The sequence below is a fragment of the Athene noctua genome, chromosome 5 (assembly GCF_965140245.1).
Source record: "Athene noctua chromosome 5, bAthNoc1.hap1.1, whole genome shotgun sequence".
NCBI classification, from domain to species: domain Eukaryota; kingdom Metazoa; phylum Chordata; class Aves; order Strigiformes; family Strigidae; genus Athene; species Athene noctua.
In genome coordinates this window covers 63,444,051-63,456,644 of record NC_134041.1, presented here as the reverse complement: position 1 = coordinate 63,456,644, position 12,594 = coordinate 63,444,051, and the positions used below count along the sequence as shown (strand labels likewise).

At 51.0% G+C, this 12,594-nt stretch overlaps 2 protein-coding genes across 4 annotated transcripts in view; one reads left to right on the top strand and one right to left on the bottom strand.

Annotated features, from left to right (window-relative positions):
• The window catches only part of LHPP (phospholysine phosphohistidine inorganic pyrophosphate phosphatase), a 90,529-nt gene extending 84,112 nt beyond the window's left edge, over positions 1 to 6,417 (bottom strand). For all 3 annotated transcript variants that reach the window (XR_012633742.1, XM_074907929.1, XM_074907930.1), the window contains exon 1: positions 6,290 to 6,417. Coding sequence is in view for 2 of the 3 variants with exons in the window: in XM_074907929.1 (XP_074764030.1) it covers positions 6,290 to 6,405 (116 nt within the window). In the remaining variant the exon portion in view is untranslated. The remainder of the gene's footprint in view (positions 1 to 6,289) is intronic.
• Positions 6,418 to 9,717: 3,300 nt separating this feature from the next.
• Positions 9,718 to 11,673, top strand: NKX1-2 (NK1 homeobox 2). The gene is made up of 3 exons (XM_074908488.1): positions 9,718 to 9,862; positions 9,969 to 10,130; positions 11,084 to 11,673. Exons 1-3 carry the CDS (start codon positions 9,718 to 9,720, stop codon positions 11,671 to 11,673), a joined length of 897 nt encoding a protein of 298 aa, XP_074764589.1.
• The last annotated feature ends 921 nt before the right edge of the window (positions 11,674 to 12,594 follow it).

Here is a 12,594-nt window from a genome sequence, read left to right as displayed (position 1 = left end):
TAAATACTTGGTAACTCTCAAGAAAAAAAACCTGAAGTTTGGGGATTCACTTAGTATGAACAGGTCCGAAATATCTTTATTTGACTTAAGGAAAACATTTTTATGGACAATATAATGAATCACACTCCAGTAGCTTTCATTCTGTGCTAAAGGCATTTGGGTAGTTCTGCCTCTGAAGCTACTAATCATTCCATTAAAATTTCAGACAAAACCAAGTTATCTTTGTCACGGTCAAATTCTTACCTTGCCTACAGACAGTACCTGTTTGTAAGTAATGAATTCTATTACTCAGAGAAATAAATGGCCAAAATCTTTCATTTAGCCCATTTTATAGAGAAAGAATTCACTTTCGCATGCTCTGCTTACCTACTTTTGATAGTAACATACTATTTCACTGAGATAGCTCAAAGACCAAGAAGCATTCCGACAAACTTAGTGTGATTTTAACCTGGAAGCAATCAACAACCAATTCCAGCACATCACTTGCAAAGACAGCAGAGAATCTGAACGGCAGTACTGCTGAGGACAGGCAAAGAATTGGGCTCGAGTCTAAGATTCCAGACTGAGTTCACCAAACATGAAAGATGGGGAAAAAAATTACTACTGTGGTGGCAACCTAAGACAAGTTTCAAGTTCTAAAGCACAGAACGAGGCAGAGTGCTGCTCATCCACTTCAGGGATTAATCCGTGTCTATACAACAGGTACTGTTAGGTAGTAGGTATCACTGTAGAATCTTTTATTATTTATTGGTAAATATTTGTACTGCACATAATTGTGCCGACGGACAGTAAATAGCTCAAGACCCTAAAGGTTAATGATGTTTAAGTTCCACAAGTGCAAGCGCTTACTCATGAGATGTGTGTAGACAGCACTTGGGAGTACCCACAACTTCAGGAACACAGAATTTTTTGAAAAAATAATGAACACTGCTGATTAGGAGAGCAAATATGGGTTAGGAAGGTCCACTGCTCTCAGAAAACTGAGGTCATAGCCAACGTTACAGACTAGAGTGGAGCTGTGACAGCTCTGCACCCACTGAGGACCAACTCCTGAATCTCTTCCTGGCTCTGTCAGAAAACAGCTACATGACAACACAGAACTGCTTCATTTTTTTGTGTCTCTGCTGCTTCAGAAAGGGCAGGTGACACCTACCCTTCTTTGCGATCCATGGATAGAAAGTGCAAAGAGAGAAGTGCAAAGACAAATGAACGGATATTTTACACAAGAGTTTGTGTAGTTTATCTGAAAGTCTCTTTCTAGGAGGAACAACTCCTTCGCTATCCCATGTCCTGAAAGTATAGCAAGCCGTGAAACTTTAAACATCTGCAGACTGTGCTGAGCCACGCTTCGGTTATCTTTTGTGACAACAAAGATTTTCTACTTGCTGCGCACACACTTTCAGATGGCTCTTTGTAAACTCACAACCATCCTACCTGAACCCCCACATGCTGAATTGCTTTACGGTTCCAGTTCCGCTTGTTCTCCTCGCAATCTTCGCCTTGTTAGACTCTCTAGGTATTTTATTCTAACACGACTGTCCAGCTGCTCCCCAGCCTCCCTGCTCCCCAGATTTCCGTTGCTCTTTTAAAGGCCTCTGTAGAAAGTTGTGCTAACAGATGCACTATACTGGTCAAACAACAGGATGTTGTAAATGTCCAACTACTGTGTGCTTTTCATATGGATATGCTAATGGAAGCACTATCAGCACACAGCTGTAAATGCAAATAACAGAGCACAGGCTGAGCATCTTTTATGGATGTTTAACCACCTTCTGTCTTGTAAGAGACCAGCTCCCTGCTATTTGTAAGATAAAAAGTGAATGGCTCACCTTGTGTCAATGCCATGTAAATCAATTAAGACAATAAGAGCAGAGTACAGAGGCACTGTTAAGGCTGGCTCCAGAAGGAGCCTTTAAATCACCGATGGGCTTTCTGATCTGCTCCACAGCGTCTGCCAGTTAACTGCACACACTCGGGAGAGATGTGCTTTATTTAATTGTTATAAGGATTTAAAAAAAACAATTACAAAAGTATGCCACAGTAAACCGAACAATCAAGAAACATTATGGGTTAAAAGTTTTAAAGGACCAAATTATCTTAGCATGCTGCTTTTAGATTTTCTAATCACCTACCAAGCCAGTAGCCCCATCTAAACTTAACAGTCCCTGGCGGATTTAATGACATTCCTGGCACCCTGGCTTCTGGGTTTAACCAGGAGTACCGATGCCTTTAGACACATGGGTGCCTATCTGCCACAGGCAGGGTGAGGAACAAGAGGGATCTGGATTCACCTTATCATTACTTGAACACAGAAGGAGGTCTGCTCTGTACAACAAACACTGCTACGGTTTATATCCTTTTGGCCTCCGATTCACCAGTTCCCTTTCAGTGCATACTGATTCCTAAGGTATTTCACAGGTAAAATTTACCAGAGGTGCAGGTACATTAGCAATAAATAAAGCATTCCCAGTTGTAACACTTAGTGTTTCACTGCAAGTTATACCAGCTTGGATAAAGACTACTGGTACATTCCTCAGGAGGGTCTCTACTGCACTGGGAAGTGTGTTACTGAATGGCATCTTGCTCAGGATGTTTCAGTGTCCATCAGCTTCTTTGGTCAATTTTCTGCTCCATCTGACTGTATTGCTAGCGGAAAACAAACAAAGAAGAGAACCACCCCCCTTCAACCATCATAAACATAAAATGGGCCAAATTCTGCTGTCAGAAATTACATTGCTACTCTCTCAAACACTGATTCAAATAACAGTATAGCAGAATTTGGATGAAAACAAGAAAAATAATGTAGCAAATATAGTTTTAAGATGTCAAAATGGCTTCAGTCATATGAAACCAACCGCAAATGAAAATGTTTACTTATGATTTTTATCGGTGTGTACTATATGTTGTTACACAAAGTTAATTGCTGTAATGGTCTGGGAGATGATGTAGCAAGACAGTGTGAAGAGAACAGGTCAGCTGTCATATTACGAGAGTCCATATCTGTAGTATGAATTATCAAAATGGTATTTAAGACTCCTATTAGACATATATGGGCACTAGAAGGTTTTAGATATCTCTTTTAGCAAAAGATCATATCAATTTGAATTAGTTGTAAAGTTCCTAGCTATCTGCAATTATGACTTTTTAATTGATACAAAAATGAGTTAATTAAAAAAAGAGCCACTTTTAGCTTTAATCCATCTGCTTGAAACCACCGAGCTGTACTATGACGCAGACACAAATATTAATGACTAACTGGCAATAGGATAATGAGTCAATAAAGATTTTAAATGGTGTGAGCTAGAACAATTATCAACCTAATAGGCAGATAAATAAGGCTACTTGACTTTACCCAAGGAAAATGATTATTCTTAACCACTTACATTGAATGACCTGAACAAAATGTTTCATTTTTTCTTCCTTCCTGGCACTTTTCCAAACTCCTGCTGTCCCCAATTTCCACGCTCTGACCACTGCTTCTCTATCGCTCATTGATACAAAACTCCTCAAAGGCCACACATGCTAAAACCAACCACCGTGTTCCCAGCACGCTCCCTAGGAACCAGGCCTCGTGCCCGGAGCGGCAGAGAAGCCCCACGGCAGCCCACGAAGCGATACAGCACATCACCTCCCCATGCAGGCCCCTGCTGGCGCTCACTGGATCCTGACCAAACAGGATCAACTTTCCCAGCGCAGAGCTCAGGAGCCTCTTGCTGAATCGTGTCTCCAAACCCTCCTCAAAGACCCCTGCAGCTCCCTCCACATCAGACAGAGAGGTCGGGTTAGCTACCGAGTCATAGAAATCCCTAATGAGGAACAAGGGCTTAGACATTTCCAGTATTTCAAGAGAAAGCCTGTAATACCTTACATTTAGCCCAAGGCCAGAGTTTTACTGTTGTTTCATTGGCATATTTCTGACATTACTGTAAGTTAAATTGCAGTTTATGTTGCCTCCATATGGGAGGTTTCAGCAAATACAGTGACAGAAGTTATTCAGTAACAGCCCGCAACCCCACGGAAAATAAAGTTTAAAAACGTAGAACAAAAACAGTGTGTCAAAAGTATCTGGTGAACCGTGAAATAGATATTACTGAGTATGTCCAGGTTTTTAACGAAATGATCTGTTCTCCAACACTAATTATGTAGTTGTTGTTATTTATGTTTGCTTTGGCCATGCCTGAAGGCCTTGGCTACAATCCGAGCTGCCCCATGCCATGCTGAATATGCCATCCGCGATGGTCCAGCAGAAAGAATTGAGAGAAGAGCGGCAAGATATGTTCTCCTGGAAGATGGAGAGCAGGAGAAGACACTCCTTCACTGACAGACTGGCTGGCACAGGCATCAGCCTCAGCAGGAAGCAATATGACCAGGAGGATCTGAGCGAGACAAGAAGGAAAGCCGGGGAAGTTTAATCCTGGCAGAAGCTGTCCTGGCAGTGCCTGCCCCTTTGTAGTCTGCAAACGGGCTGCTCTGCATACCAAGGGGAAAACAAATGCTTTCACTTTGCTTCAAGTCTTTTCTCTTAGGTCCCTCTTGAGTCCTGAGCCTGTAACATAGCTACAGGAAGGCACAAGAACAGAAACCACGCTGAAATATTGTGTAAAAGGGACATGAAGGAACAGGAAGTCATACACAAAACCCATATGTCACAGGCTTTCAGTACAAGGTCTTTATAAAAGCAACTTTTCTTTCTGCCTAATTTCACCAAACTCCTACCAGTGTGTAGCTTTCCTGTCAGCCATCCTGGCACCCGCAGCTCCCCCTGGCTGGCTGGGGCCAGTGAGCACCACAAATGGGCCAAGAGCACCAAGAAACCTTAAACTTGCTTCAAACACTGCCTTCTGACAGCACTGGGAGCTCTGATCTGTAGATGAAAACACAAGAGTCATCTGATGACACTTTACGTGCCTGCTACGTGTATTTCAAGAAATACAAACAAAGATGTAATAAATTAAAAAAAAAACAGCAAAAAACAGCAAAGACTTCTTTTATTACCAGTACATTTGCATCTTCTCCAGTTCTGCCTTTTCCATGGTACTTCCACCCATATTTAGGCACTAAACTCATATGGTTAATTTTAGTGATTTCAGTACTTTTTCCTGTGTATTTCCCTGCTCGATAAAGCACTCGCCACAAGTGAGTCCATGCTGGGTGGCCCCAGAGGTGCTTACCAAGCAGCCTGTCAGTGTTTCACACAGGTTCAGTACTTAAACACTGAAAACATTCCAAGTGGGGTACACGCAGCAGCACTCACCATGTGAAACTGATTTGGATTTTCTGCAGAGGGTTAATGAAACATCACGTAGAGCCAAAAGGCTCTTCTGGAAACCCACAACCTCCTCCAGTGGGGCAGACCCACCTGTCTTTAAATAAAGTTGGCCCTGGGGCCACTGCTCTCCCTTGGTCCCATCCTGCTTCTCTGGTCAAGCAGGGCTGATACAGACGCACTGGATAGTCAACCTAGTTAATTAAAGTTAGTTAAATTAAATAATTTAAATCATTGTCTGTTTGGCAGCAGCTACTTAGCTTGTGTTAACTGGACTGCATTACCCAGAGAAAAGCAAAGGTGTTCACTACCTGCAGGCACAGGCGAGCAACTTGCCACAATACTTTGAGTCACTTTTAAACTGGGCAATCATTAACCACAGCAATGAAATTCTCCATTTCTGCGAGGTTGCAAGTTCTCTGCAAGAAGTCCCAGTTAATTTGACAGCAAAGCTAACCAACTTACTGAAGCACCATATCAGTGTGGGCAATATTTTAAAAATTATTAGTGAGGGAACGTGCCAGACCTCTATATATTGGCCACTCCTGCTACATGTGCAGCGACGGCAGGAAATACAAAATCAAGCGGGATGTGATCTGTCCACACTGCTCCAGGCTCCTTTCCCCATCAGCCCAGGGACAGCAGATGCGCACACTCGGTGGACTGCCCCACAGCTTAAATAAGCCTAAAAAGTACCACAGGGAACCAAAATGTTTGCGCTCGCTGTCCCGTGTCCCACTCGACTTCACACAGCAAAGCGGGAGGCTGCGCAGTCGGGCTGGCTTTAAACCCCGATCCTCGCTTGCCTTTGGGTGTAACTCCAAAGCCGAGGGCCAGGCCCACCCTGTGCGTTTCGGGGTGCCAAGCCCGCCCTGCCATGTTGTGGGGTGTGTATCCCCACACACACCCCGGGCAGCCCCTCACGCCGCCGGCCCCGCCTCGGCTTCCTGCTCCTCCACCCCCGGCGGCGGCGGGGGGGTGGTTCCGGGCCGGACCGTGCTGCGCCGAGCCCCCAGCACCCACCTGCGCACCGCCTCCACCGAGCCGGCGATGGGCACCCCGCCGTCACCGCCGCTGTCGTAGAGGACCCCGCTGACATCCAGCAGCAGCCCCCGCACGGCCCGCGCCCAGGCCGCCATTTCCCGCCCGGCCCGCCGCGCCGCGGGGGCTGCTGGGAAATGCAGTCCGGGCGGGGGGGGCAGAGCGGGGTTACCTCGCAGCGGCCTCGCGCAATCTGTCCGCAGCGCCTCTCAGTTCATTTATTATTTCCTTAAACAAATAAACCCCTGAGGCAGGGGGCCGCACCCACCAAGCTGAGTTTTCCCGGGTGATCTTCACCAGCGCGGCAAGTATGCGGCGGCTCCATCCGCCCGCCAAGACGGCGGCTCCTCTCCTGAGGTACGGCGAGGCGCGTCTTCATGGAGCAGCGTCTGTCTTCAGCTGTCCTCACCCAGTGACCCGGGTGGCAAACGGCGTCGGCAAGCAAAACGCAGCCCAGCGAGCCAGCGGGGGCCAGGGCGTGTTCGCTGTTTCACCATCGGTTCCCTCAGACATCGTGTCCCTGGGGGGAAACTTCCATCCTCTGGAATAGGCACGTCACCTGAGCCAGACACTGTCGGGAGGCAACACACGTGTTGCCTTAAAAATTTAAACTGCTTTTGTCATTTCTGGAAGGGCTCCAGACCCTCAGCGATACCTTCACGGGAGCACCCCGGGCCTTGATTTGGGTCAGACGTCGTTGAAGTGATGACGAGCTTGGCGTGCTTCCATCCCGCAGTTCCTCTTGTGAGCGGGAGCGGGAGGGTGGATTCCCACACCCCTCCCCGGCTCCTGTAGAGTTGGGGTTTGCCCCGCACCCCGTATCACGCCCTGCGTCACCTGGGGTGCCTCTGCAGGTCTGCAGACACTGAAGGAGGACAGGATTTGGCCCTTGGGGACCGACGTGCTGATCCATGCAGGATAGAGCCTGACGAGACCTGTGTCAGCTCAGTCGAAACGCTGACAGGGCCGTGCCCTGCCACGATGGTATCTTCTCGTACATGCCCAGCGCTTCATATAGACAAGCAAGAAAAAAACACTGTCTTGTCATATAAGAACTGAACCGATCCCCTCTGGTTTACAATCACGGATAAGATTTTATCAGCTGTGTTCCAGATAATATTGTTTTCTCCCTCGATAAGTCCAAATACTTTCTTATTGCTAATACTATCAATAGTGTGTCATGACTCCCAGAATATATAAGGAGCTGCAGTGGAATTATAGTCCACTTTGTTTTAAGAAAAGTAGAGGAGACTTGGCAGCATTGATTTGCATCACCGCTTCTGGAATAGCCTCTGGCTTCTCCTTAAAGATAATATCTAAACTGTGAAATTCATTAAATAGACCCAGAAATGGATCAGGTTATTTAAAACAACATTACTAATGGCGCAGTATCTCAGCTGTCTCCACTGATAGTGAACATTGTCTTGGATAGTGTTATCAGTCCAGGACACCCGCTATGAATATTGATCTGCAGCTTGTTACAGCCATCACTTCGCTTGCCGTCAGGACAGGTCAGGGTTGAAACCCACCTAGCATCAAAGCAATTTAAAGACAGCGCTCAGGCTGAATTTTAATGCTTGAGCTGTGAAACAGACCAACTTCAAACAGACTGCTAAAACTAATCCATGAACATGTGCTTTTTCATGTGTGCCTTTCTACATGCCTGTATGTTTGCAGGCCGGTGTGCATGCACGTGTTAAAACGATGATATTTGAAGATGTCTGCTCGCTCACAAATTAATCTTGGTGCTACAATTTACCTTCTCAGCCCCTGCAGACACAACAGTTCCAACAGAGGGAGGCATTTGTAGTCTCACTTGTATCAGATAAGATTTTTTTTTCTTTCAAAGGTAAAAAAATGTCTAGCACTTCCAAGGTTTGCGAGCACTCTTAAAACAGTGAGCCACGCACTTATTTACCATGACAATTTCTATGATTTCTCCATGTAGCTTGAAATTAATGTTGTGTCACAGAAAGAATCTTGTTTCAATAACATGAAGAGGATCTGCACTAAGACTTCATATCCATTTTCTTTATTTGAGCTCAGCTTTGAAGCAAGCTGCAACTGCTCCTCTCCCTTTCCTTCTCCTTCTGCACCTGAAGGAACTTCAAATACATAAGCAAGACTTAACTAGCACACAGCAGTGCTTTCTGGTTCACCACCAGCTTCATTTTCACGCAGGGTGCCTCCCCAAAACTAAGCTTTTTATAAGCTTTTTTAAAACTAAGCTTTAGTGTGTGAACTCCTCAGGACAGAGCTCCCTTCTCTTCCACATGTGTGGTATCCCATGCCAGAGGCCAGCGCCAAATAGGCTCTTGGATGCTGCTACCACATAATTAACAATAACAATTACTTGTAATCACATTGCCACGCACATCTTCATCTCATCTTCTTGCTCTCCTGTTATCTTAAGGCTTATGTCTTTGCGATGGTAAATTGAAAGCCCAATTCTGCTGAGGCTGAGACACCTGTCAAGAGGAGGAGGGCTGTGGTCTGCACTTCTTCCTAGGAATAAAAGCGGGAGAAGGAGCAGATTCCCACCCAGGGCTCATCCCCTCCAGCTGAAGGGTGCCTCTTCTTTCACCTACACCCCAGCCTGATTCACAGCACCAACACAGAAACTCTGAGGGGAAAAACATCCTCCTGAACAGATACAGAGGTACACACATAGACTGCTAACAAGTTTTCAATAGGCACGGCTGGCTAGGAGCAGTGGTGGTCATGGGAGCGGTGCAGGGCAGAGAGGCTTGGCCTACGCTGTCCCAGTTACAGGTACGATGGCACAGCTCAGGGCACGGAGGGTCAGTCGGGCCCTCCCCTGGCACAGGCGTGCCTCAGTTTCCCTATTAACTGAGCCTAGCGTGGATGCCACGGGTGAGTTAAGGGAGTTAGGCCCAGCTCCTGGCCTAGAGTCTAAACCAGACTAACCCTGAGCTGCCCCAAAATGAGAAGCCGTTCGTTTCTCCCAGTGGTTTCAGATCTGAGGCCGCTGGCAGACGGATGGCGTCGAGCCCTGAGCCTGCTGAGTGCAGAAGAGGGGTGCAGGAGCCGTCCCTCCTCCCGGGGTCCCTTTGAAAGACTAAGCTCTCCTCGCTGGACCCCCACCGACCCAGGGGAGCTGCAGCGGAGAGCAGGGGGTGGGGGACACACAGAGGCTGCCTGGGGGCTCTCCAGACCCCGGGGGACAAGCTGCCATGTGCGGTCGCATCCCCTCCCAGGCAGAGGACCCGGGTCTGGTGTCAGGGCTCCTCCTGGCCGCCCCCGGCCCACCTCGCTGAGCATCCCCCCACCCATCCCCATCCTCCCCCCCCCCGCAACCGGGGGGCCAGCAAGGAACGGGAAAGCCCCGTCGGCGGGAGGTTGGGATGGAGGGCTGGGAGCGGGAGGGGGGGCCGGGGGGCGGCGTGCCAATGGCTGCGCTGCCCCCTCCTCTGCCCCCACCCCGCCGCCGGCCCCTCCGCCCTCCCCCGCCCGACCCTCCTCCCCGCCGCTCACTCCGCGCCCGGCTCCGCGCCCGGCGCAGCCTTCCGCCGGCTCCGCGCTGGGAGCCAGCAGGTCTCCGGTGAAACGCGGAGGGCTGGGAGGTGGGGGATGCCGGAATGCCCGGACCGCGGGGCCAAAGCGGCCCCCATCCATCATAAAATCTCCTTCTCCATCTTAGACATCCTGGATCCCCTGAAATTCAGCAGGAGACGCGAACCGGCCGCGGGGAGCTGGGGCAGCGCCCCCCGCTCGGGCGAGCGGGAGAAAAGTTTGGGAAGAGTTGAAGTAGGAAAAGACGCTGCTGCTCCCGGCAGCGGGAGGAATAAACTAGAGGCACATGGTAGGAACGCGCTCGAGTTTCTCCGGCCGGCGCTGGCGGGGCGAGCAGGTGGAGGCACCGGCAGACGCGGGGAGGGGGGACACACGCACCCACCCCCCCACACACACCTCCCGGCCCCCCCCCGAACCCGGCGGGGTGCGCTCCCCTCGCAGGAAGATGTACCGGCCAGCGCGGGGGGAGGGAGGGGGGGCTGGAGCTGTCTTTTAAGGCTCGGTGACGCAAAGCGAAAAGTTCTCGGTGTCCGTCTGTCCCCGCGGCGTGCGGGGCATCCCCCGCCGCCCCGGGGAGGACGGGGCATCCCAGGCCCGGGCGGGGTGTTCCTTCCCCCCCCCCCCCCCTCCCGCCGCAGCACGGCGGCCCCCGGGTGCCTTTTTCCCCCGGGGCGGGAGGGCTCGGCTCAGCCCGTCCCCACCGGAGGATGCCTGAGCTCCCGTTGATCGATATCCTATTACCGACTCCCGCCTATCTCCTGCCCGCAGCTTGCAGGTGCCCACTTCAAACCTCCTTTCCCCCGGCCTGATCCTAATATTGTTCGATTAAAACTTACCTTTAATAGATGACATCTATCGATCTGGCCCTCGCAAATCTGAAACTCCATTAGCGCGAGGATGGGGAGGAGGGAGGGGATTTATTTCGCTTCAGAAGGGGACTTTAATAACTTCTTTTTTAATTGGTAAGAAATCCATATCGACGCCTCCCCCCTTCCCTCCCCGCCGCAGAGGAGCGCGGAGGGGCTCTCGCCCGGCGGGCGAGTATTTTTTTTTTTTTTTCTCCCCTTTATTTTATTTTAACCCTTAGTTTATCACGTTTCGGGGGGGGGGGGGGGGGTGTGTGTGGAGAAGGGCCGGGTTCCGAGGGGTGGCAGGCGGCCCGGCGCTGGGTGAGGGGCGGGAGGAGGGTGCGCGGCCGCCCCCGGGGCGTCCCCGCTGACGAGAGCCGCCATCTCCCCCCAGATGCGCACTCCCCGGCGGAGAGCGGCGCGGAGGCAGCGGGGCAGGACCGCGACGAGGAGGGTCCGCCCGGGGACGGCACCGGCACCGGGAGCGAGGCCCAGCCCGCCGCCCGCCCGCCCGGCCCGGAGGAGCCGGGCTCGCCGCGGGGCACCAGGCGGCGGCGGGCCGAGGCGGGGTGCGGCAAACCGCGGCGGGCGCGGACGGCCTTTACCTACGAGCAGCTGGTGGCCCTGGAGAACAAATTTCGAGCCACTCGGTACCTGTCGGTCTGCGAGCGCCTCAGCCTGGCGCTTTCCCTCAGCCTCACCGAGACGCAGGTGAAGATCTGGTTCCAGAACCGCCGCACCAAGTGGAAGAAGCAACACCCGGGCGCCGACGGGGCGGCCCCCGCCGCATCCCCGGCGGCGGCGGGGGGCGGCGGCAGCCCCAGCCCGCCGGGCCCCGGCTCTCTGCCTTTCCAGACTTTCCCTTCCTACGCCGCCGCCAACGTGCTGGTGCCGCCGGCCGCCCCCTTCCCGCTGGGCGGCGGAGCCTTCGCGCCCTTCCTCGGCCCCGCGTACCTCGGGCCCTTCTACTCCCCGCAGCTCTGAGAGGGGGCAGCGCCTCGGGCCCCCCCCGCCCGCCCCGGAGGCTCAGACACGGGCTTCGGCCCTCCCGGCCCAGCGGGGCGCCACATCTTCGCTTCAGGTGGTTGCATGTGTAAGAAAGTTGATTTTCTCTAGGCGTCGCGGCAGCGTGTTTGAGGTACGTATGCCCAAGAGAAAAAAACCAAAACAAAAGAAAACGCTGTAACCACTGGATTTTATTAGCACGTTTGAGATGTAATTATAGGCGTTGGAGATGGGAAAAGTAACCCACTTGACACATGCCTGACACCAATTCCCTCCAGATTCTTCTCCAAGGTGGTTTTTAAAACGCTCCTCGTTGCCGTCCGGCTTGCCAGCACATGTCTCAAACCTGGAGAGCTCGGGAGCGGTGGCACTCGTTACGGCCGCTGTCACCCTGCTGCGGCCGTTTCAAATCCCGGGGATGCTCGCCGGTGGAGACCTCCCCAGGCTCTGAAGCTGTGCGTGGGACTCGGTTGTGCCCTGGCTGACCCACGTCTACTTATTGTTTCTGACTTCTGACCGATAAACTGCCTGGGTATCCTACGTGGAAGAGAGTTTTTCTTTTTGTCTGAGGTGATGTAGGGAACTGCAGCTCTGTGTCATTGGGCAACGAGTAGAAAATCATCCCGGTCAGTGGGAGAGTGTTCAGTTGCTGCTAATGTATGCGGGCTCTCTGCCTTTCCTTTCAGTTCATTCCCAGTGACTTCAGAGGTTTTGGATGAGATGTCAAAAGATCGTTCTTTTTGCAGAGAACAGTTGTTCTTGTAATACAGCATTAGTGCCAAATGAGGCAGAAAAGAAAACGTAAATCAGAGAAAATGATTACATTATTCATTTCTTTAAAAATGGGGCGTTTGTGGTAGAAAATAAGTAAAACACAGAATTTCCAGCATGCCGAGACCT